General features: G+C 41.7%; 1 protein-coding gene across 2 annotated transcripts in view; it reads left to right on the forward strand.

The window, feature by feature from the left end:
* The window catches only part of LOC114645223 (protein unc-13 homolog C-like), a 742,812-nt gene that overhangs the window by 17,876 nt on the left and 700,245 nt on the right, over positions 1 to 24,691 (forward strand). For both annotated transcript variants that reach the window (XM_051920476.1, XM_051920477.1), the window contains exon 3: positions 23,139 to 23,264. In XM_051920476.1, the coding sequence (XP_051776436.1) occupies positions 23,139 to 23,264 (126 nt within the window). The remainder of the gene's footprint in view (positions 1 to 23,138; positions 23,265 to 24,691) is intronic.

Genomic DNA, 24,691 nt, shown 5'->3' on the forward strand with positions numbered 1-24,691 from the left:
ACTTCACTGTTACTTTTACTGCAGTTGTTCTAATTGTTGAGGAGCGACTTCAGTAGCCTTAATAAACCCTGTGAATAGGACAGCAGCCATCAAAGTCACACTTAGTACCCTTTATATTTATTTCAATCACTCTGGAAAAACAGACAAAATATAGAAGATTTTAAAGCAATGTGGCATTTATTAATGTATAACAATACCAAAAAGAAGAAACCATAATAGAAAATAAAATACAGGGTGGTCCAGATCTAATTATGCAACTGTGTGACTGATAACCGTCTCTCTGCCATTATGGAATGCAGGGCAGGTGCTGCCATCTATTGGCAACAAAAAGAATTTTAAATGAAATCTCTATGTGCAGGGCAGGTGCTGTGAATTCTTTATGTAATAAACTTAATAAGTTATAGCGTAATGAAAATTGCATAATTAGATCTGGACAACCCTGTAGATAGAAAAGTCTGGAAACAAACAGTCTTAGAAAAGTTTACTGAAAATCGGAAATGTCAAGGAGTGGATGATATCCTGGACGGCTTTTGGTTTAGTGATCGGTGTTGTTCATCGTTCTGACGTCCAAATCAGGTGGTCTCGTATCTCGCGCTCTCTGACGTCACTCCCTATGTCATTGTCCTTCTGTCGTCATCATCTTTGGTCACTCAGATGAGCCATGTTTATGTTACATGCTCACGTGGGGATTCGGGACATATGACTTTGCATACATTTGATTGGCTATCTCGCCTTGATGATGAACGACTCTGATCAAGGTGTTTGATCTTTTTAAGTATCTCCACATATCTTCCTTTCCCAAGCTGTAAACCACTTCTGTAATTCCTAATCCGGCAGTGTCCATCTGTTTCCAGGTTATAAATGAATTAAAACTGGTTCTGGGCCATTTGTGTTTATTTCCCATTTCCAGGTTATAAAGGATCTGTAAAAGAAATCAATTGGAACGGATGCATAAATTACTAGTGTAATACATAGAGATGCTTGCAATGCCTGTAAATTCATTTCTTCCTTTTTTATTTGAGGAAAATAATTAAAATTGTAAACAGTCCGCAGTACAAAAATTGAAGATGTTTTCCTCACTAAGTTTTTCTTGGGTTACAAAGCAGTATATGGTGGTAAAAAATAACAAGAGATGAAAGGGAACGTCTCTTGGAACGCACTCTGACCTGAAAATCAGACTTTTTGGCAGCTGTCAGACATTGGGGTACATCATGGGCTAGGATAATCTGCCCACCACTTAGTGCTGGCACCTCTTTTAATTACAAAAAAAACAAAGAAGCTCAGCAAAAAATATGAATCGGAGCTTTGCATTTATCTGTGTATGACGTGTTGTGCCATTTAAAGTTATGGATGACAATAACAGCAACAATAGCCTCGGCTTCTTGGAACCCAATTTATAGGGAGTAATTAAATCACAGATATGCTGAGTGCTCTAATTAAGGAATGATTAAGTCTGCCTCATCTTCCTCATCATCTTTTTCAAATATCGCCGTGCTGCTTTGCTGAAGCTAACTGCTCATGCATGCCTAAGCTTTGAATATTTGTATGAACTGAAGAAAGACAATTTGGGGCTTTGCAGCCAATGTGGGTAGTGAATCATGAACACTGGCAGGCCTGCCTTTCCAGATGAAGTGTTTCCCATCGATCTTTTTCATCTCTGTCTGCCTACCTATGAAGAGCTCGTCTCATCAGACTTGCAGGGTAATTAAACTAAGGTGTCAACAACATGTGGGGTCTGTTTTTATTTCGAGGGGAGACCTTCCTTTTGACCAATCACATGACTTCAGGTTTCTAGCCCCCCAGCATTCTAATCAGTTTCATTAGTAAAGGTCTTCACCATTTACTATGTAGTGCTGATGCTTGGCCCTGACATGTAGATCAATAACTTAATTGTTATTAAGTTTAACAAAGATCCTTTTAGTTATTAGTACTGTTAATAATAATGTGGTTGTTAGCTGATAGAAGCACTGATTTATTGGCCAGGGCCAGGTACCCTCAATGTTTACTGTGAACTGAAGTGCGGATGGAAAGAACGGTTGTGTTAACAAAGGTGCCCCCTCTCAGCCTTGGGTGGTAATGCTTACCTGTGCACAGCCTTTAGGATGCATCCTATTCGCATTTGCCTAACAATAGTTATTGATGACTTTGGTGTGTGTATAAATTCTAGGTGCCTACATGTGGACATCTGCTTCAAGCAAAATGAGACTTTGTTATACGTGTCCAACATATATGGCTTACCTGCACATTGACAGCTGCTTCAAAAGCAAAGAGACAATGGCTGTCCTCAGACCTGAGGGTCACTCAACATCTGTGCCACTTGCCGAAGCTGGTGCCCACTCACCATGTCGCTCCCTATTAACACTAGAATTACCAAAGCCTACAAAAAAACTTGCAAACCCGTCCCACCTTAAATCAGTTTGCACCTCTCCGTCAGTGTCTTTTGTGTTGTAAATGTGTCGATAAGCACAAGCAGCAAGCAGCCTGCTATCTCATCCCCCCCACTGACGCAGGAAGGGCAAAAAGCTCTCTCAGCTCAAGCCTTGTTTATCTGGGAGTGAGGTACCTGGAGCTGTAGAGGGTAAATAATAGATTGTTATTTGGAACACAAATAGATTGTTGTAGACACGGAACACACATGAAATGCATTAAGTATAGGATGACAAAAATGTTGAAAAAAGTTTGTCTTTTAGGTATGTGTTCATGTTTTAGTACTAATGGCAAAATTTTGACATGAAGTGTATAATATGTGAAGACTGAAGTCCAAATATCAAATAAAAACTTTCACGAAAGGCACAAATATAACAAAACAAGTGCACTTTTATCCAAGACTATAGCTGAAGAAAAAGAAATCGAATTAGGGTACTTCGTTGTCACGACTTCTTTGGTAGTACAGCGGTAAGAACTGCTGACTCATAATCAACCGGTCTCAGGTTCAAGCCTTGCCGTGACTGAGAGAATAAAGCTGAATTAAAAGAAAGAAAAAAAAACGCTGACCTTTACAAGTACCATACATTTGCACCGGCTTTTACAGACTCAAATCAAATGTATGTTTTTTATTGTATAATAGTAACAATCAGAACAGTTCACTACTCAAAATGTTTATTTTGTGCTGGGGCAAGGCTCGAACCCGTGACCTCTCAATTAGGAGTCAGTAGTTCTTACCACTGTACTACCAAAGAAGTTGTGACAATGAAGTACCCTAACCCGATTTCTTTTTGTTCGGTTATACTCTTGAATAAAAGCACACTTATTCTGTTATATTTGTACCTTTTATGAAAGTTTTTATTTGATATTTGGACTTCAGTCTTCACACATCATACACTTCATGTCAAAATTTTGTCGTTAGTAGTAAAACTTGAAAAAAGTTTGTCTTTCAGGTATGTGTTCAACATTTCTTGCATTTCCAATCCTACACTTACATAGATCTTTGTAGACACGGGACACACAGGAAATGCATGCGTTCCAAATAACGATCTATTATTTACCCTGTACAACTCCAGGCACCTCACATCCAGATAAACAGAACTTGAGCTGAAAGAACTTTCTGCCCTTTCTGCATTGGATGGGATAGCAGGCTGCTTGCTGATTGCACTTATCGTCACATTTACAACACAAAAGACGCTGACGGAGAGGTGTGAATGGATTTAAGATGGGCCGGCTTTACATGTTTTTTCGTAGACTTTGGTAATTCTAGTGTTAAAGGTGTATCTTTTAACCCCTTAATCACTGCTGGAATATGGCAGTCACCTACAGTAGGTGCTCTGACACTTGCACCTTGACCCAACCAAACAATATAAACTTATTATTGCAATAATGCAAAATAACTAAAACACAGAAACACCAATAGCGGCAAAAGGAAGAAACGCATTGAAAGTTAATTCTGTAAGGGTACAAGTGATAGTCATGGGGTGGAGAGACAACTTCAAGTCTGGCTGTATAGCTGTTTAAAATGATCCTTCAGCCCGCATTAGTCCCGGATCTACCAATTTAGATGGGGATGCAGATTGTCTCTTTTCTTTTTGTGCGGCATGCATCCCAAATGTAAAGACCTCTGTTTCGACGTGGAGTTAACGATGGTGTGCGAGCCAAATTCTTTAAGTTAATGTTAAATTTACCTTAGTTTGCTTAGTTTTGAACTTGAATATAATGTAGCACTAACATAGAAATTGTAAACAGTAAAGGTCCCAGTACTGAACTCTGCGGGACACCATATTTAACTTCTGTGTATAATGGTGGAGTACTGATGGATGTACTGGAATTGATTTGATAAAGAAGAACTAAACCAGGCAAAGACATTGCCTGTAAGCCCAATGTCATTTTCCAGCCTGTGTGAAGTAGAATAGAAGGGTCAGTGGTGTCAAATGCTACGATCAAGTCGAACAATGTGATTACAGTGGAATTTTCTTCATAAGAGGATATCAGAATGGAAAAAAGTTCAAGGAAAGAACGAGTATGGGTGGCACACTGGCAGCGTTGCTGCCTCTCACTAAAGAGAGTGACATTAACATCCCCAGTCCTCTCTGTGTGGAGTTTACATGCTTTCCCCGTGTCTATGTTGGTTTCCTCCCAGAGTCCGAGATCATTCACGTTAAGTGGTCTGATGGTGCTAAACTGGTCTTATGCTGTGCATGTGAGTGTGTGTATAGCTGACTGGACTCCGCGTTGTATCAAGGACAGTCAAGTCATAAGGAGATGTAGGGTGAAACAGCTTATTTTTCTTTCCAGAAACAAAAGGAAAAAAAAAGAACAGGGCGTCACACATACCGCTTCTCCCCTATGACCCTAACAGCATTCAACGTGCTGCTCCTTCTTTAAAAAACTCAATTAACACCTTACATATAAACTGTTTACAAAATATTGTTCAGATTTTGTACTGAAAGCTATTTACAATATAATAATAATAATACATTTTATTTATACAAGATGCCTTTCTAAGCACTCAAGGACTCGGAACAAACAATAAATAAAAAAAAACACATTATAAATAACTTAAAACATCAGAAAATACAGAAAATATACAAATTAAAACCAAACAAAGCTACTGTAATCATTGAGAAAAAGCCGTTTTAAACAGATGGGTTTTAAGTTTACATTTGAAGGTTGAAAATGACTCGATATTTCTAAGGTCAGTAGGTAGTGAGTTCTAGAGGCTTGGGAGCAGAACGGCTGAATGCTCGGCTCCCCCCATGGTGGTTAGATGGGCGAGAAGGACGGTCAGATGGATGGAGGAAGAGGATCTAACGTTATGGGAGGGAATGGCAACATGAAGAAGGTTGTACAGATATGGAGGGGCGAGGTTATGAATGGCCTTAAATGTTAACAACAGAATTTTAAAATCAATTTGAAACTTAATCGGGAGCCAATGAAGCTGCTGCAAGACCGGAGTAATATGGTGAATAGATGGGGTTCGAGTGATGATGTGAGCAGCAGAATTCTGGACTTGCTGAAGCTTATGGAGAGATTTATTAGAGAGACCAAAGAGGAGCGAATTGCAATAGTCCAGACGAGAAGTAACAAGACTATGAACAAGAATGGCAGTGGTATGAGGAGTGAGGGAGGAGCGGATGTGATTAATATTACATAGGTGGAAGTAAGCAGACTGGGTAACGTTATTAATGTGAGATTGGAAAGATAGAGTACTGTCAAGGATGACACCCAGACTCTTGACCTGAGGTGAAGGGGAAACAAAGGAGTTATCAATAGCAAGTGAAAGATTATCGGCTTTGGATAATGATGATCTTGTACCAATGAAGAGAACCTCAGTTTTGTCGTTACTGTTTAATTTAAAGAAAATTTGAAGAAAACCAGGATTTAATTTCAGCACTGCAGTCAATATTAGGGTTAGGGTTAGGGTTAACCTAACCCTAAGGTTATTGTGAATTTCCCCTTGGGATTAATAAAGTATCTATCTATCTAATAAGCGAAGATGGTGGAAAAGAAGAGGTTGGTTTACTAGTAAGGTAGAGCTGGGTGTCATCAGCATAACCGTGAAAATTAATGTTATATTTACGAAAGATATTGCCAAGGGGAAGAAGGTTGATATTAAAAAGAAGAGGCCCCAGGACAGAGCCCTGGGGCACACCTGAAGTAACATCAGTGGGTTGGGATGTGAAAGTTTCAAGCTGAATGAACGGAGTACGGCCTGAGAGGTAGGATCTGAACCAATCTAGTAAGGAGAGTGTTATGACAAATAGTATCAAAGGCCGCACTCGGATCAAGAAGGATGAGAATAGTAATTAAACCAGAGTCAGCAGCCATAAGAAGGTCGTTAGTAATTTTAACAAGTGCCATATCTGTATTATGGAGGGGGTGAAAAACCAGACTGGAACTTTTCATATAGATTATTATGAGATAAGTGGGAGTGAAGTTGGATAGCTACTATTTTTTCAAGAATTTTGGTGATGAAGGGCAAATTAGAAATAGGGTGAAAATTATTGAAGTTAGTAGGATCAGCACCAGGTTTTTTCAGTATTGGGGTTATTGCAGCAGTTTTAAAAGATGAAGGAACAGTACCAGTAGTGAGAGAAGAGTGGATTATAGCGGAAATAAGAGGGACCAGAGAGGGGAGGCAGGCTTTAACCAGAACTGTGGGAAGGGGGTCCGGCTGACAAGTAGATGACTTAGATTTGCAGATGAGATCTGAGATTTCTGAGTGAATAGGTGAGTGTAGTTCAGAGGAAATACAGAGAGAATCTGGACCGAGGTTCTGTTGTATCCTCTGGATTTTCTCATTGAAAAAGGACATAAGAGAATTACAAAAAGCAGTCGAGTAAAGGTAAGATGGTAAAGAGTCTGGAGGTTGTGCAACATTATTAAGTAATGGAAAAAAAAAGACTTGGTGTTACCAAGCAATACAGTCCACAATATAAGAATATAAATACAATAAAGAGTTTTTATTCCACAAAACCCCTTCCAATGAACACCTCTCCAACAATTAGCCACACTCTTACAGTGGTGTGAAAAACTATTTGCCCCTTTCCTGATTTCTTATTCTTTTGCATGTTTGTCACACAAAATGTTTCTGATCATCAAACACATTTAACCATTAGTCAAATATAACACAAGTAAACACAAAATGCAGTTTGTAAATGGTGGTTTTTATTATTTAGGGAGAAAAAAAAATCCAAACCTACATGGCCCTGTGTGAAAAAGTAATTGCCCCCTGAACCTAATAACTGGTTGGGCCACCCTTAGCAGCAATAACTGCAATCAAGCGTTTGCGATAACTTGCAATGAGTCTTTTACAGCGCTCTGGAGGAATTTTGGCCCACTCATCTTTGCAAAATTGTTGTAATTCAGCTTTATTTGAGGGTTTTCTAGCATGAACCGCCTTTTTAAGGTCATGCCATAGCATCTCAATTGGATTCAGGTCAGGACTTTGACTAGGCCACTCCAAAGTCTTCATTTTGTTTTTCTTCAGCCATTCAGAGGTGGATTTGCTGGTGTGTTTTGGGTCATTGTCCTGTTGCAGCACCCAAGATCGCTTCAGCTTGAGTTGACGAACAGATGGCCAGACATTCTCCTTCAGGATTTTTTGGTAGACAGTAGAATTCATGGTTCCATCTATCACAGCAAGCCTTCCAGGTCCTGAAGCAGCAAAACAACCCCAGACCATCACACTACCACCACCATATTTTACTGTTGGTATGATGTTCTTTTTCTGAAATGCTGTGTTCCTTTTACGCCAGATGTAACGGGACATTTGCCTTCCAAAAAGTTCAACTTTTGACTCATCAGTCCACAAGGTATTTTCCCAAAAGTCTTGGCAATCATTGAGATGTTTCTTAGCAAAATTGAGACGAGCCCTAATGTTCTTTTTGCTTAACAGTGGTTTGCGTCTTGGAAATCTGCCATGCAGGCCGTTTTTTGCCCAGTCTCTTTCTTATGGTGGAGTCGTGAACACTGACCTTAATTGAGGCAAGTGAGGCCTGCAGTTCTTTAGATGTTGTCCTGGGGTCTTTTGTGACCTCTCGGATGAGTCGTCTCTGCGCTCTTGGGGTAATTTTGGTCGGCCGGCCACTCCTGGGAAGGTTCACCACTGTTCCATGTTTTTGCCATTTGTGGATAATGGCTCTCACTGTGGTTCACTGGAGTCCCAAAGCTTTAGAAATGGCTTTATAACCTTTACCAGACTGATAGATCTCAATTACTTCTGTTCTCATTTGTTCCTGAATTTCTTTGGATCTTGGCATGATGTCTAGCTTTTGAGGTGCTTTTGGTCTACTTCTCCGTGTCAGGCAGCTCCTATTTAAGTGATTTCTTGATTGAAACAGGTGTGGCAGTAATCAGGCCTGGGGGTGGCTACGGAAATTGAACTCAGGTGTGATACACCACAGTTAGGTTATTTTTTAACAAGGGGGCAATTACTTTTTCACAGAGGGCCATGTAGGTTTGGATTTTTTTTCTCCCTAAATAATAAACACCATCATTTAAAAACTGCATTTTGTGTTTACTTGTGTTATATTTGACTAATGGTTAAATGTGTTTGATGATCAGAAACATTTTGTGTGACAAACATGCAAAAGAATAAGAAATCAGGAAGGGGGCAAATAGTTTTTCACACCACTGTATATATAAAGCAGACTGTAACAGTCTGGCGGTCTTATATGGATGTTATCATCCACTTGACGCTCGGAACGTTTCTGGTGTGCTTCGTAAAAGCAAACTACAGTTTTATCATGAAAAATATGTAGTATTATTTGTTTGTCCTTTAATGTTTGGTATAGGACATTTGGTGTAGAATTTGCTGCAGAATTTGCAAAGACAAGGAAACTTACAAAAAGTCCTAATTTGCTTAAATAGTTTTGTTGATGTCTCGCTTTCAGACTTGCACCTATGCATCCTTCCTTTTATATTCTTTGCTGTTTATGCAGTTCAGGGTTTTCAGTAATTCTCTCCTGGGAGTACTAAGCTGTACGACGTATGAACCAACCCTGGTCAAGTCTTGGCCAGGTTCTTCTTGACTTCATAATGCATCTTGGTTTTAGATGATGAATGGATAGATGGAAACCAATGGTGTTTCATTTTTCAAATATGAATAGCAGCATTGGAAAGTTTTCATTTGGAAGAAGGAGTGCATCATTTGGCTGCTCGGTGGCACAGTGGTAGCACTACTGCCTCATAATAAGGAGACCAGGGTTCACATCCTGGGTCCTCCCTGCGTGGAGTTTGTATGTTCTCACCGTGTCTGTGTGGATTTCCTCCCACACTCCAAGAACATATGGGTTAGGTGAATTGGTGATTTGCCCAAGCGTGTGTGTGTGTGTGTGTGTGTGTGTTCACCCTGCAATGAACTGGCATCCTGTCCAGGCTTTGTTCCTGCTCTGCACCCTATGCTAGCTGGGTTAGGCTCCAGCAGACCCCCTGGACCCTGTTCAGGACTAAGCAGGTTAGAAAATGACTGGCTGACTGCATGTCATTTCACCTCTCATGACTTCAAAGTAATTAATTTAGGGGGAAAAGAAATCAATATAGCTTCTGTCGTCCTCCATGGTGTGGCATTCATCAATGTTTCCTGTCTGTGTGTTAATAAGAGGAGTGAAAGTGATGCATTTCATCTACGTCTATAAAAGTGGAGTCCACACTGGTCATGTTTTAAGTATTGCTTGCCCTGACAAATCAATTATCGTGCCAAAGAATACCATCCATCCATCCATTATCCAACCTGCTATATCCTAACTACAGGGTCACGGTTACTTATTTATTTCATCACATTGTATTTCCAACATTACTTACAAGGTCAAGTGACATTACGGTTGTATCCATGTATTGTCTTGCAAGTTAAGTGAATACTACACCCCAAAATTATATTTTTTATGTGTTATTTACCCCATGGGGCGGCACGGTGGCACAGTGGGTAGCGCTGCTGCCTCGCAGTTTGGAGACCGGTTCACTTCCCGGGTCCTCCCTGTGTGGAGTTTGTATGTTCTCCCCGTGTCTGCGTGGGTTTCCTCCCACAGTCCAAAGACATGCAGGTTAGGTGCATTGGCGATTCTAAATTGGTCCTAGTGTGTGCTTGGTGTGTGTGTGTGTGTGCCCTGCGGTGGGCTGGCACCCTGCCGGGATTGGTTCCTGCCTTGTGCCCTGTGTTGGCTGGGATTGGCTCCAGCAGACCCCCGTGACCCTGTGTTCGGATTCAGCGGGTTGGAAAATGGATATATATATATATATATATATATATATATATATATATATACACATATCTACATAATTAACATCCGGCGCTGCCGAGAGTGGCAGCCTTTTCAGCAGCTCCGTGTATGACTGTATGTGTACTTTTCTACTTTTATTTTTTACTTTTATTTTTGTATTTCTATTTTTATTTATTGATCACTCCTATTACTTTATTACTTTATCGTATTAATTTATTTTATGTGGATTCGTTCCATGGACACACTTACTTTTACAACGTGGGCATGGAGTTTTACACGCCAAGACTCGCCTTTGTGAATTTCCCATTGGGATCAATAAAGTATCTATCTATCTATCTATCTATCTATCTATCTATCTATCTATCTATCTATCTATCTATCTATCTATCTATCTATCTATCTATCTATCTATCTATCTATCTATCTATCTATCTACATATACACACACACACACACACACATATATATATATATATATATATATATATATATATATACACATATAGCTGATTACCCAGTGGCTTCGCTCACTGAGTGCAAGAGAAAAAAATAAAATGTATGTATAAAATAAGTTTGTTAATTGCCAAATTTATTTTTCCACAGATAAAGAGTACTTATAATAACAAAGAAATCAATATAAACAACATTAACATCATTATCATATGAGAATATGAAGTAATATATAAGAAGCACATTGCATATAAATATAAATTAAACAGTAAAATTTTCTTCTATAATACGCTACCGTGGCTATTCGTTTGTCTGTCCAGGATTTTAAATCACCTGTAGCTCACAAACCGTTTCATCTATTGACTTGAAATTTGGTACACATATACTATGTCACGTGTACTATTCGCTTTCAGGGTGATGATTTTATTACTCTTTTTATCTTTATTTTATTTTATTGTAGAATCAACTCACAGCTGTGCGCACCATACTAAGTTATCGCAACACAAAAACTAACTTAATCAGTTTTAACTGGAAAAGATGCCGACGAAAGAAGAGAAGCAGCGGGACGCTAGGGTGAAGAGCTGCTCATTAAGCAGCAAGCGCATCAACCTCTGAGCAAACGAATGGTAAACGTACAGAGAAAGAGGATAAATAACATGAATGGTCATGTGAAGTGTATTCACTCCACGTTATCGTGCAGTGCGCTGTTACTGGTATTTTGATAAAAGAATTTGAACAACATATAAGAAGCGTATAAATTATTAAACAGTAAAACATTAACATTTAAGAAGTAAAGATACATTGAGTACTACTGCAGTGCTTTCGGGTATATTACATTTTTTGTTTGCCCATTACATGCATATATGTATACATTTTTTGGTGTACCTACCCGAGAACACGCGACATGACCTGGCAGTTAAAAGTTTCTCGCTCCAGCAATTTGAACTCTGTTACAAAGTCTCGTTTATACCTCGTGACTTCTCATTAAACTTGTATCTCGCGAATATGGTATTGCAAACGGCAGCTGAAGCGTTTCTATAAACTCAATTTAAACTTACGGTTTACACCGTGCTTTGAAGATGCATAGTACGCGACACGTGTTTCGCCGTAATTGTGGGCTCATCAGGCGTACACACTCACTGCACTTCCTTACGGGAATTGAACCTCGGACGTAGAGGCAAAGCCCCTAACGTTGTGCCACGGCGTGTGGTTCGTTCATTTGACAGCATATAGATCGGGGTAATTACATTGCAGGCATTCGTAGTCTGATTCACAATCTGATTATATGGATGGTTACCTACCAGGTAACGCTTGTGGTTGGTCAGCAAGCCGGCTAACTTCTGCCACGGTGCCCTCTTTCAGTTGCGAGAAGCAGATCATAGAATGGTTGAAATAGTTTAATATATATAGCAAAATCCCCCCGCTTCGCAGGGGCTAATATGGTATTGCAAACGGTAGCAGGAGCGTTTCTATAAACGTAATTTAAAGTTACGGTTTATACCATGCTTTTTTTCATTATGTTTTCGTACCTTATCAATTGTGTAATGTGTTTTTTGAACAGGTTTGATTCATCGAAGTGATCACTCCTGCTGCGTTCAGTCACTTCACGTGAGCCGGTCTCTTGTGTGATGTTGCGATGTCCACGGGTTTATTTAATGTTAGCTAAGACCCGGCAGTTAAAAGTTTCACGCTACAGCAATATTAACTCTGTTACAATGTGATCCAAACTGTCGTTTATACCTCGTGTCTTCTCATTAAACTTGTATCTCGCGAATATGGCATTGCAAACAGCAGCGGGTCAGTTCACGTGCTTACGTGGGAGGCGTGATGACGCGATATATTTTGATATATATCAAAATACCCGCGCTTCGCAGTGGCGAAGTACTGCTTTAAAATTTTTATTAAGAAGAAAAGTAAACTTTTTTAAACGGTGGCTTCGCCTCTTGCGCTGATGTCGCCTGTCCGCTGTTTTATAAACGAACGCCATATAAGGCCGTCCTTTCTCCTTCACAGTCAGTTCACGTGATTACGTGGGAGGCGTGATGACGCGATACGCAACCCCCGCAACCCCGCCTCCCACGGCCAGTGAGTTGCAGTCCATTACTGTATATGGCCAAAAAAGAGGTTCCAGTTATGACCGTTATGCTTTGAATTTCGAAATGAAACCTGCCTAACTTTTGTAAGTAAGCTGTAAGGAATGAGCCTGCCAAATTTCAGCCTTCCACCTACACGGGAAGTTGGACAATTAGTGATGAGTGAGTCAGTCAGTCAGTGAGTGAGTGAATCAGTCAGTGAGGGCTTTGCCTTTTATTATAGATAACAAAGTTACTGATATAATAAGCATCTGTGGTGACTACCGCAGCATTCTGTATCAAAAATATCAAAGAAAAAATCTCAAGTTACTCGAGTTGCATTAATTACATTTCAAGTCATCTAGTTGCTTACTTACAATGTCCCAAATTTTTAATAAAATATTGTTAAATAAACCACTTCTAGAAATCACTCCCATGAGCTAAAACAGAACATGCTGTTATGCAAATGAGCTTTTGAATTGTAGACCCGCCTCCTTTATTGATCAGGAGCCCAGCCCAGTAACTGCTTATTCATTGGCTAACATTGCGCGTCACGTGATCACAACAAAAAGCGTGCTCCGTGAGAGATGTCAAATGAAATATTAAAAGTTAAGGAAAAGTAAGTGAAGACATCAGGGAGAGAATACGCCTGTTACTTGTGCGAATCCGAGATGCTTCATCTAGCAGAAGGTCCGGTCACTTGTACAGAATCACAACTGGCTGCTAAGTAATCACGAGGTACTCCAGTTAAATTTGAATACAATGACATCCGGGGCAGGGGGTCTTCAGTTGAGATGCTCATTGGCATCTGAGTATATTCAATTCTCATTCACGAAGGCATTTAATTAAAAAAAGAAAACAATTGAGTAAAAGTATATGTGTTTCGGACATTGTGAGCATCATTAACATATATGCTAATGTGACACGGGTAATGAGATTTTTTTCCATGGAGGTTTTTTGATATTGTTTGCTGTTGCCCAATGTTGACCACTATAGACCCGGGTTTCCCAATATTTGTGGCGTCACGACCCAATTTTTTACATCCTCGTGTGGATGGGGGGGGACCTTCAAGAATTTAGCAGGATCGTCTGAGTATGAGGAGTGGGGGTGGTCCCCCCTCGGTGAATCGAGTGTGATTGTCAGAGCATGGACCTGTGCTAACACCAGAGTCAGACGAATCAAGTGGGATCATCAATGCTTTTCCTCGTTGGTGAGTTGTGCATGATCATCAGAGGGGGAGTTGAGGAGGTTATCCAATTTGGCTGCAATCCACCGCTGTGATTCGAGCATAAATATCGTAGCGGTAAAAGGTGGTGAGGTTGGGGTTCATGGTTTTTAGTTTGGGGGTCAGCCACAGCCCACCGACAATGCTGCCATGGCTCACATTAGCTGTTAGGTGGTGAAGTGGTGAGATAGTTAGCCAAGGAGAGACAGGAGATGATTAGGGGGCCTGAATGACCAAGATGTGGTAGGCACTTTAGCCAGGATATTGGGGTACACTCTACTGTTTGCGAAGGTTGCCCAGGGATCTTTTATGATCACACGGAGAGTCAGGACCTCGGTTTTACGTCTCATCTGAAGGACGGCACTATTTTTACAGCACAGTCACTGCATTGGGGGCACTGAGATCCACATTCAGTGGCATCCGATGGCCTCACCAACACCTCTTCCAGCAGCCCAACCTCTTCCTAGATGGTCTCCCATCCAAGTACTGGCCGGGCCTGAACAGGCTTAGAGGCGGATGACCTCTTCTGAAGTGCAGGTGGTATGGCTGCATTTGAACCCGGGTCGCTGGATCCACTGTGCCACAGGGTGCTTGTTATGCCCAAGCTTGATTTTCTTTTTTTTTTTTTTCTGTTAGGACAGAGTATGCCCAAATGTTGTAATGCGATAAGATCTACGCTTTATCATAGGCACTCAAATAAACATTTATATTTTTTATAAAATTAGGCAGTTGAAAGGTTTAATTGTGTTACTGCAGACTTGGCTGTTCTGCATCAAAAATATCAGGAAATCAAACTGAAAGGATGCCAACATACCACACAAGTCTCTACTGCCATTCCTGCAGCTACAAAATGAATTGCTTATTGTTCCCTATAACAGCGACTTCCAAAAAGGCCAATCTGACTGAGGACGTGCCTTCATTTTAGCTGAAACTGGGATCCAAATTCATTTTTTATATCCGAACAGGCCTCATCATGTGCCTGAGCACAATGCAGTCACGTATATGCAGCAGCCTCGCCGATTCCCTTGGGTAAACTTATCAGAGTAAACGATTTTGAGCTCCCTCATTTGTTTGGCAATAGTAGAGTGTTAATGGGCCCGTTGTCATTTTACTTTGTTTCTGTCGGCCATCACTGTGCTTTATCTCCTTTTGACAGACCTTTCACATTTTCAGCATGTGGCTTGCGCTTGCAGCCATTTTTGCTTTGGCGACACCATGAGTTTTATAAAATTACCTTTGCCAGTTTTGTCTGGAAAAGAATGATGCATAGGTGTCATTTTTAGTTTGTGTGACACATTAGTCAGGAATTGAGACAATGCAGTCTGTTTAAAACCTCCACTTAGTGACCATTGTGATGGAAACCAGGGGTGTCAGCGAACCCCTAAACACGATCACACCAAGCAAATAAAGGCAGGTTGATTAAACAATTCCTCCTCAAAGTAACAAAAGCACAAATAAACAAACCTTTTCTTCTTCTTACCACCGCACTGCCCTCCTCCAGTCGAGTGTTGCCCTATGTTCTCCCAGCTCCAACTCGCCTGGGAAAGGGAGTTTGGCCCCTTTTATTATGGACCTGGGAGTACTTCTGGTGCCAGGGTGATTGCCAGATGGAAGTACTTGCAGGTCACACAAAAGTCCAATAAATGGGGGAGCGCATCCCCCTACAGCACCCCCTTGCAGCACCCATGGTCCCCAGCAGGGCTGTATTGCCAGTCTACATCTCCCTGCATTCTGTTCTGGCTCACGAATGGGCACCTTCATGGAGGGCTGCTGCCACCTGTCGTTTGGAGGGGGAACAGCAAATCCCCCGTGACCTCTTCTATTTCCGGTGGACTGTCCGTCCATTTATTCTGGCCATCTCTTCCGGGACTGGTTCCTCTCTTCATCTAGAGCTGCTGCCACCTGTCGTTTGGAGGGGGAACAGCAAATCCCCCGTGACCTCTTCTATTTCCGGTGGGCTGTCCGTCCATTTATTCTGGCCATTTCTTCCGGGTCTGGTTCCTCTCTTCATGGAGAGCTGCTGCCGCCTGTCGTTTGGAGGGGGAACAGCAAATCCCCCGTGACCTCTTCTATTTCTGGTGGGCTGTCCGTCCATTTATTCTGGCCATCTCTTCCGGGTCTGGTTCCTCTCTTCATGGAGAGCTGCTGCCGCCTGTCGTTTGGAGGGGGAACAGCAAATCCCCCGTGACCTCTTCTGTTTCTGGTGGGCTGTCCGTCCATTTATTCTGGCCATCTCTATATATACATTTGGAAAGGGGTATGTGTCACTCCCGATATCTCTGCAAAAAGTGTTCCCTGTCTTGCTATATGGTTATGACATGGACGCTATCCAGTGACCTGAGATGAAGACTGGACTCCTCCAGTGCTGTGTCTCTTCAGAGAATCCTTGGGTGCCGCTGGTTTGACTTTGTGTTGCTCATAGAGTCCCGAATGAGGCACATGACCTGCACTGTGAGTGAGCGTCAGTTACTGCACTACGGCCATGTGGCGTGATTCCCTGAGGGTGATTCAGCTTGCAGGATCCCCATTGGCTGGACCAGGCCAAGGAAGCACCCACGTAACACCTGGCTGTGGCAGATGGATGGTCATTTATGGAGGGTGGGACTTGATCACGTGTCTGTCTGGGGGGGGTGCCAACCAGGTTTCTGAGCGGTTTTGTCATTTGGTGGGTGCGGCAACACGCTGTACCAGTGCATGCTCCTTATCCTGACCTGACCTAAATGCTTTGTCCCTGATTACTGTCTAACATCCTTGCCGTTGTCCTGAATAACTTTCCCATTCCTTTATTTTTGGTTTTCCAGCAAATTTTTTTGCTTTCCATCTCAAGACACAAAATTAAATAACGTGAGACTCCTCTCTTTATCGCCGTCGTGATATGTTGCATCTTCACGTCACATGTGGCGCCTCTTATGACTGTCATTTAGCAACTGATTTAGTCCGATTTGCCTCTCTGCTTCTCCATTTAAGCTAGTCAGGTATAAAAACTATGAATCAGTTATCAATCGATTCAGTTTGTTTATTATAATCAAAAATGAAACAAAAATAGGGACAGTATTAAACACAATTATGAAAATTATTAAAAAAAAAAATTCCTCTCCGTGGCTGGCCTCCACCCTGGCCTGTGAATCGAGAAGACTGGAAGTCCTGGCAGAGCCAGCGGAGAGGTGTAATGGATGGGGAAATCCTAACGGAACAAGAAGACGGTACACAAAAATGACACACCAGAGGTTAACATTGGGATCGTTATGGCAGCCGTCGGCCCCCCCAAGTCAGAACAAGTCGCACAGTACGCCGCCACTTCTCAGCATTGCAGTCGGATGACCCGTTGATCTGAGCAGCAGAAAGTTCAAGCGAAACTAGATTAAAGAAAGAGGTTTTACATTAAATTAAGGAGAGAAAGGCAGAGGATTTCCAGCATGGGGCCAGTGCTGATTTAATGACAATTGCACTTAGAGAAAAGAGTCTGTACTGGATTAAAGGGAGAGAAAGAACAGAGACATTCAGGCGAAGGAATATGTGTGGCAAGAAATAAATATTAATGGAATGGAAAACAAAGTCGGAGACAGCTGACCAGAAAGTGAAAACCGGTGGATAATCTTAAGGCAAACAAGTGTTTAAAGAACAAAGATGACAGCTGAGATCGGTAACCAGACACACAATGGAAACTATACGAGGGATAAAGTAGGAATGGCGCGCAGTTTTAACTGAATGTTCCAGTAGTTTGATATGTTAGTGGATGGAGAGATGCCATTAAAGGTAGCATTTGGTGAGATGAGTGGTGGGAAATGAGGTCATGTGACCAGACAGAGCATATCAGCAAAGGTCTAGAAGACATCTTACCAGAGCTTTAAATTAAGAATTAGCCAATAAGAAAGTGGAGAGGATAGTGGGACACCATTTGCCTTAAGGACTGATCTGAAAAGGAGGAAAAATCTGGCTTAGTAAACCTGAACCGCAGTAATCACAATATTCTGAGTTTGGAGTTGTCAGAGTACCCACATGTGCCAAGGTTGGACAGGAGAAGGGGCTGCCACCAATATGAAGATAAATAGGCAGAGAGACAGATAGAACTTCATTTGTCCACAGGGGGAAATTTGGCTTTTTACAGAAGCTCCTTAAATAAATCAATACATAAAGAATATAATGAAAAAGCACAAACAAGCATAAAGATTTGTGGCAACACCATATAAATGAAAGAAAACGCAAAGTTTAAAAGGTGTTTGCAGACGCAACCCTCAAGAGTGACTGCTCCGAGATGGTAACACGTCTGGTTAAGTACAGGCCAGGCTGGATTGGAAGGGCTGGGTCCAGAGGGATGGACACTGGCAGCTGTACCTCCTCTGATGTCACTTCTGATCATCCTGTCTGTAGAAAGAGAAAGAGGTGTCAGTAAACAGTGCCAACATTACCACCACCAGAGCCAATAAGATGTCCCCAAGGCACAAATGTGTAACAATAGGTAGTGACCTTATAGACAACCATGAATGCCAGTGACATGCTGACTTTAACTCATTGACAGTGCTCAGAGGTGCTTCGAGTTCAATCTTCAGTGTCAAATGTTTTCATAGAAACCTAAAGACATAAGAGAAGGAGCCATGACAGGTGGGAATAAGATGTGGAGGGGGTTTGATGTAGAAAGCAGTTTGAAATTATCAGAATGTTAAGGGGGACATTTGCTTACATGGGCTTGTGAGTGTCCTAAATTAAAACCAAGATCCAGACCTTTAATGGCCTCTTGGGCACAGCCATCAGCAGTGTGTCTGTGTGCGGAGAGAGTGTCGACCTCATCGAGAGGTTTACTTACCTTGGCAGTGACATTCATGTCTCTGGTGACCCTTCCTATGAAGTCAGTAGACGGATTGGGTGAGCATGGGGGGGCCATGAGGTCGCTGGAAAGGGGTGTGTGGCACTGCTGATATCTCTACAAAAGGACAAAGGTCCAAGTCTTTAGAGTCCTGGTGCCTCCTGATTTGCTATATGGTTGTGAGACATGGACGCTATCCGGTGACCTGACTGGGCTTCTTCGGTTCTGTGTCTCTTCAGAGAATCCTTGGGTACCGCTGGTTTCACTTTGTGTCAAATGAGCTGTTGCAGGCACATTACCTGCATTGTGAGGGAGCATCAATTACGGCTATCCCGCCATATGGTACGTTTCCTAGAGGGTGATTCAGCTGACAGGATCCTCATTGTTGAGGACCCGAGTGGCTGGACCAGGCCAAGGGGACGCCCACGCAACACCTGGCTGCAGCAGATAGAGGGTCATTTCCAGAGAGTGGGACTGGACCGCGTATCTGCTTGGGGATGGTGGGGATGGGTTGCCAACCTGGACCCCAAGCTGTTTCATCTTATGGTGAGTGCGGCAGCATGTTGTACCAGTGCCTGCTCCACAACCTGATCTGAACTGACCTTTCTTATATGTCATGATGTTTGTCAGCCAGATTCACTCAGAAGAGCATAATCTTGAGATGTGACATTTCAGAAAATGCACTGCAGTTGGCCTGCATTTTTCTTACTTTTCACTTCTGTAAAAAGATCAAATTTGTGTTACATGAGAACCTTTTAACATCTGTAGAAACAGAATTGGATGAGCTTTCAAGTGAACCCACAAGCATCGAATGGTAGCCAATGGTGACAGCATATCCATAACCCCATGAACCATAAAGATATCCGTTGGATAAAGTTCTCCAAAATAAACTGATTATCCTAACATAATCTCAAGATTTGATGAGATCAAAATATAATGTTTATCTTTGAATATTTACCCATTTTTCTTGGCTACACCTGTCACGGTTCCGCCTGCATATTCCCTCTGGCTGATATGTTTCTTGTTTGTTTCCTGTTATTTTATTCCATTTATTTGTATTAGAGTTTATTTTGTTTGTTATGTAAATTTTTCTTTGTGTTCATTTGTCCTTGGTTGTGTCCCTTGTGTTTTGTGGGTTGCTCCCCAAGGGGCGGGGCCGCCTGCCAATCACCACCAGGATTGGTCCTCCATCCTATTTAAGGGAGGGCCTCCCACGGTCCCTGGTGGTTCAGTGAATGCGCAGCAGTGGAGAGCGTTCTGGTGAGTTACTGTGTTATTGCATTGCTTTGTGTTTTCCGGATTTTCACCCCTGTGCTTTGTTTTTGACTTCGCCTCTCTGATTATTTTTCGGAGCCATGTTTTCTGATTTTTTTGGAACCTCTGCTCCATCTTAACTTTGATTTCTGGATTTCATATTGGGACTGTGTTATTTGATATTTTTGAACCTCTGCTCTGTTTTGGCGACTGCATTTGGATTCTGTATTGGGACTTTGTTTGCCGTGTCTGCATCTCCTTGTGCTCTTTGGAGCTTTGTGCTTGCACAGCCATTTTTGAGAATAGAACCCTTTTATCAAGATTCGCCTAGGCCCTTTAGTTTGTAATTGGGTTATTTTCATGGTGTTTCCCCGCTGTAGTGGCCAACCTTTGAATTGTATTTGCAGCTATACTTTTTTGAACTCGGGAAACTTCATGACAACTGTTTCCTCATCAATGTATGCAAACAATGCAGTATCACCATCCAATCAGTGCACAACTGACAGTTTTTTTTTCAGCAAGAGACCTACTATGGAGAACTTTTCTAATGTACCGGGAGCGAATGTGAAGAGTGAAATCTTTCAAGTTGATGACGAAGACTGGCATTTTGTGGAGTTTTAATGTAAACTCGTTTGAGAGATGCTTATACTTTAAATTAAATCAGCATTTAGCAAAGCACTAAAAGAATAATGTTGCTGTCCTGTTACCATATTAATCACTTTGTTTCACCATGGCTATGTCTCCTTTGCTATACCAGTTTGATTATCGCTGCTGTTATTGCTGGATTATTTTATAATCTATAATTTTGCTAATATTTGACGAGCAGTTTTTGAATTGTAGCGAGCAGCAGTATGGTTTCATGCCAAGAAAAAGCACCACAGATGCAATGTTTGCTCTGAGGATGTTGATGGAAAAGTTTAGAGAAGGCCAGAAGGAGATGCATTGCGTCTTTGTGGACCTGGAGAAAGCATATGACAGGGTGCCTCGAGAGGAGCTGTGGTATTGTATGAGGAAGTTGGGAGTGGCAGAGAAGTACGTAAGAGTTGTACAGGATATGTATGAGGGAAGTGTGACAGTGGTGAGGTCTACGGTAGGAGTGACGGAGGTGGGATTACATCAGGGATCAGCTCTGAGCCCTTTCTTATTTGCAATGGTGATGGACAGGTTGACAGACAAGATTAGACAGGAGTCCCCATAGACTATGATAATAATAATAATAATAATAATAATTCTTTGCATGTTTGCTGATGACATTGTGATCTGTAGCGATAGTAGGAAGCAGGTTGAGGACACCCTGGAGAGGTAGAGATATGCTCTGGAGAGGAGAAGAATGAAGGTCAGTAGGAACAAGACAGAATACATGTGTGTAAATGAGAAGGAGGTCAGTGGAATGGTGAGGATGCAGGGAGTAGAGCTGGTGAAGGTGGATGAGTTTAAATACTTGGGATCAACAGTACAGAGTAATGGGGATTGTGGAAGAGAGATGAAAAAGAGAGTGCAGGCAGGGTGGAATGGGTGGAGAAGAGTGTCAGGAGTGATTTGTGACAGATGGGTATCAGCAAGAGTGAAAGGGAAGGTCTATGGGACGGTAGTGAGATCAGCTATGTTATATGGGTTGGAGACGGTGGCACTGACCAGAAAGCAGGAGACAGAGGTGGAGGTGGCAGAGTTAAAGATGCTAAGATTTGCACTGGGGGTGACGAGGATGGATAGGATTAGAAATTAGGACATTAGAGGGTCAGCTCAAGTTGGACGGTTGGTAGGCAAAGTCAGAGAGGCAAGATTGCGTTGGTTTGGACATGTGCAGTGGAGAGATGCTGGGTATATTGGGAGAAGGTGCTAAGGATAGAGCTGTCAGGTAAGAGGACAAGAGGAAGGCCTAAGAGAAGGTTTATAGATGTGGTGAGAGAGGACATGCAGGTGATGGGTGTGACAGAGCAAGATACAGAGGACAGGAAGAGATGGAACAAGATGATCCACTGTGGCGACCCCTGACAGGAGTAGCCGAGAGAAGAAGATGATGATATAACTTGCTTTTCAAAATATATGCATAATGTTGATTCAAAAACAAATTTTGCGTACAGCTACTTGCACCCCTGTGTGAGTTCATCACTGCAATAGTAAGTTGTGGCTCTGTATTGAAAGGCAGGAGAGAAGATGTGAAGTCTCTTGGGTACATAACTTTGTGTGGCTGTGTGTTTATTACGTAACTTTATTGACAAAGTCTAAAATTTACTAAAAGAGTTTGCTGTTGTGGAAATTCACTTTTAAATAATAGTTGAGATTACCATTCTAATGTTTCCAGGATGAATATCTTTTATTACAACAAGCCCGAGGGAGCGTAGCATATGAACAGCTCAGTTTTATATGCTAGACTTGTTTAATATGGGAGAACATAATACACTTGAGAAATATATTCGGTTGCACCAATCAACATATAGATAAATAGTATAATCCATAACACACCCTATATCTTTGTATAGGTAATGGTCACAAACTAGTTTAGACAGATTAGGAGCCTTTGGCAAACATCTTCTCATTAAATAGAAATGTCTCATATATAATTCTACAGTTAAGAAGTTAAACTGTCATATAATCTCATCATCTTCATGGTAGTTGTGCTGGAAACAAATGGTACAGAAAGTACAGGAAAGACAAACTCATAAACTCACATAGAAGATTTTAATTAAGAGCCTTCACTTTTCTACCCCTACGTGTTTTGGAACAATGGATGCTGAAATTCTAATCAGACAACCCCTCGGGGGTTAATATTTGATTTCTTCTCAGCACCTTGGGACTTGCACTTCCATAATGGAGAAGGGATGGCAAAGGGTGATGAGCAGGAGATATAAGTCATTTGTGAGTCGTCCACATGCAGGCCTGCTTGTGCTGGGATAGGCCCAGAGCCCATGTGAAAGATGTGCAGTGGTTGAAGGATCGGCTTGTTTGTTTTGTTTCTGTCTGTAATTATCCCCACATTCATCTCCTCCTGTTGTGTGTGCGCAACAACACAGACATAGACTCTAAAAGCTGTTAATTACACCCACTCTGTTTTCCTCTGCTTTCGGGTTCGTGCTGACATATGTGTTTCAATAGAGTCATCACTACAGTATGTCTCTTCTGACTAATTTCCTAAGCTGCACGGGGCCTCTTTTTGATAACAAAATGTCCTTCATTTTCAGCAAACAAGATGAAGAAGAGCTGGCACCAAATGGCAGAACTGACCTGGAATCCTGCTCCACATGCAGCCTGACCCCGAATTCGCAGTTCTCTCTTGAAAGCAGACCCATCCTATGGCTGGCTGAAAAGTAAGATCAGATGGTAACAAATGCCTTCTAATTTCAGCTGCATGAGCACCAATGAAATGGCATTTTGGGCCAGTGCCATCTTGGCAGCATCTCTGTCAATGGGACGATAAATCCAAATATGTGTGTGATTGCCTCTTTATGGTTTCTGTTCTGATGCGTGAGTGCCTGGAACCTTTCCTGGCAGCATTGGGTGTGAGGTGGGGTTTGGTTCTGCGTGCTTAAATTTTTAGCCATCTGAACTTTAAGTGTGCCAGCTGAGTCCCTGCATCTCACTCAGTGTGTCACCCTGGGTACACGTCACTTAACCTGCCTGTGTCCTTATCAAGGAAGAAACATGTGCCAAATACACAGTAACAGTTACATCCCACAATGAAGCGCACTCACATATCATTTCGTAAAGCATCAGTTCAGAGTGACCACATTTATTCTGTAGCTTTATCTATCTATCTATCTATCTATCTATCTATCTATCTATCTATCTATCTATCTATCTATCTATCTATCTATCTATCTATCTATCTATCTATCTATCTATCTATCTATCTATCTATCTATCTATCTATCTATCTATCTATCTATCTATCTATCTATCTATCTATCTATCTATCTATCTATCTATCTCTCTCTCTATATATATATATATATATATATATATATATATATATATATATATATACTAGCCATGTGCGCCCAACTACATTGCGCGTGTTAAAGTTGTCTGTGAAGGGCTCCCTGTTTAAACGCGGCTGCCAGTCGTGAACTGGGCCCTTCGTCGCACAGCATTATGATTTTTTATAAGGGAAACAAAATTACAAAACAATACCCTTGGACATTGATTCGATAGGAACGGCCTACTCGGAATCACTGTCCGAATAGTAATTATGTGGTGGTGGAGGAGCATTTCTGCTTCTCTCCGTTCACAGTCCGTCTCGTTTTCACAACGCTGTCGTTTCCTCTCACGATCTCTTCTCAACCTTTCTCCAATCTCACAGGTTGCTTTGTGGCAATCCAAAGAGTAAGGAAGAACCAATGCTTCTTTCTTGAACTCCAAACGCCGACTGATGGAAAATCACAGAAGTGTGTCCGACTTATATACTCTGACTGCCGACTCCAAGAAGCGGGGTGAACATTCGATTTGGACAAAGTGCTGCCAACGACAGTCGATAGAAACAGAAAAAACCACAGTCTCGACAATGAAGCAGGTGTCGACGCCAGATCTAAACACAAAGCACGGTGTCGACGCCAGATCTAAACACAAAGAGTGGTATCGACAGTGTTTGTAAAGAAAAGTAACAACCAAGGCATTGTCACGGGAACATGAATTCGCGGACAAACAAACATCAAGATCCAAATGAAGATTATATATAAAGACTAGCCATGTGCGCCCAACTACGTTGCGCGTGTTAAAGTTGTCTGTGAAGGGCTCC

Source organism: Erpetoichthys calabaricus, chromosome 17 (genome assembly GCF_900747795.2).
Source record: "Erpetoichthys calabaricus chromosome 17, fErpCal1.3, whole genome shotgun sequence".
Taxonomy (NCBI): domain Eukaryota; kingdom Metazoa; phylum Chordata; class Cladistia; order Polypteriformes; family Polypteridae; genus Erpetoichthys; species Erpetoichthys calabaricus.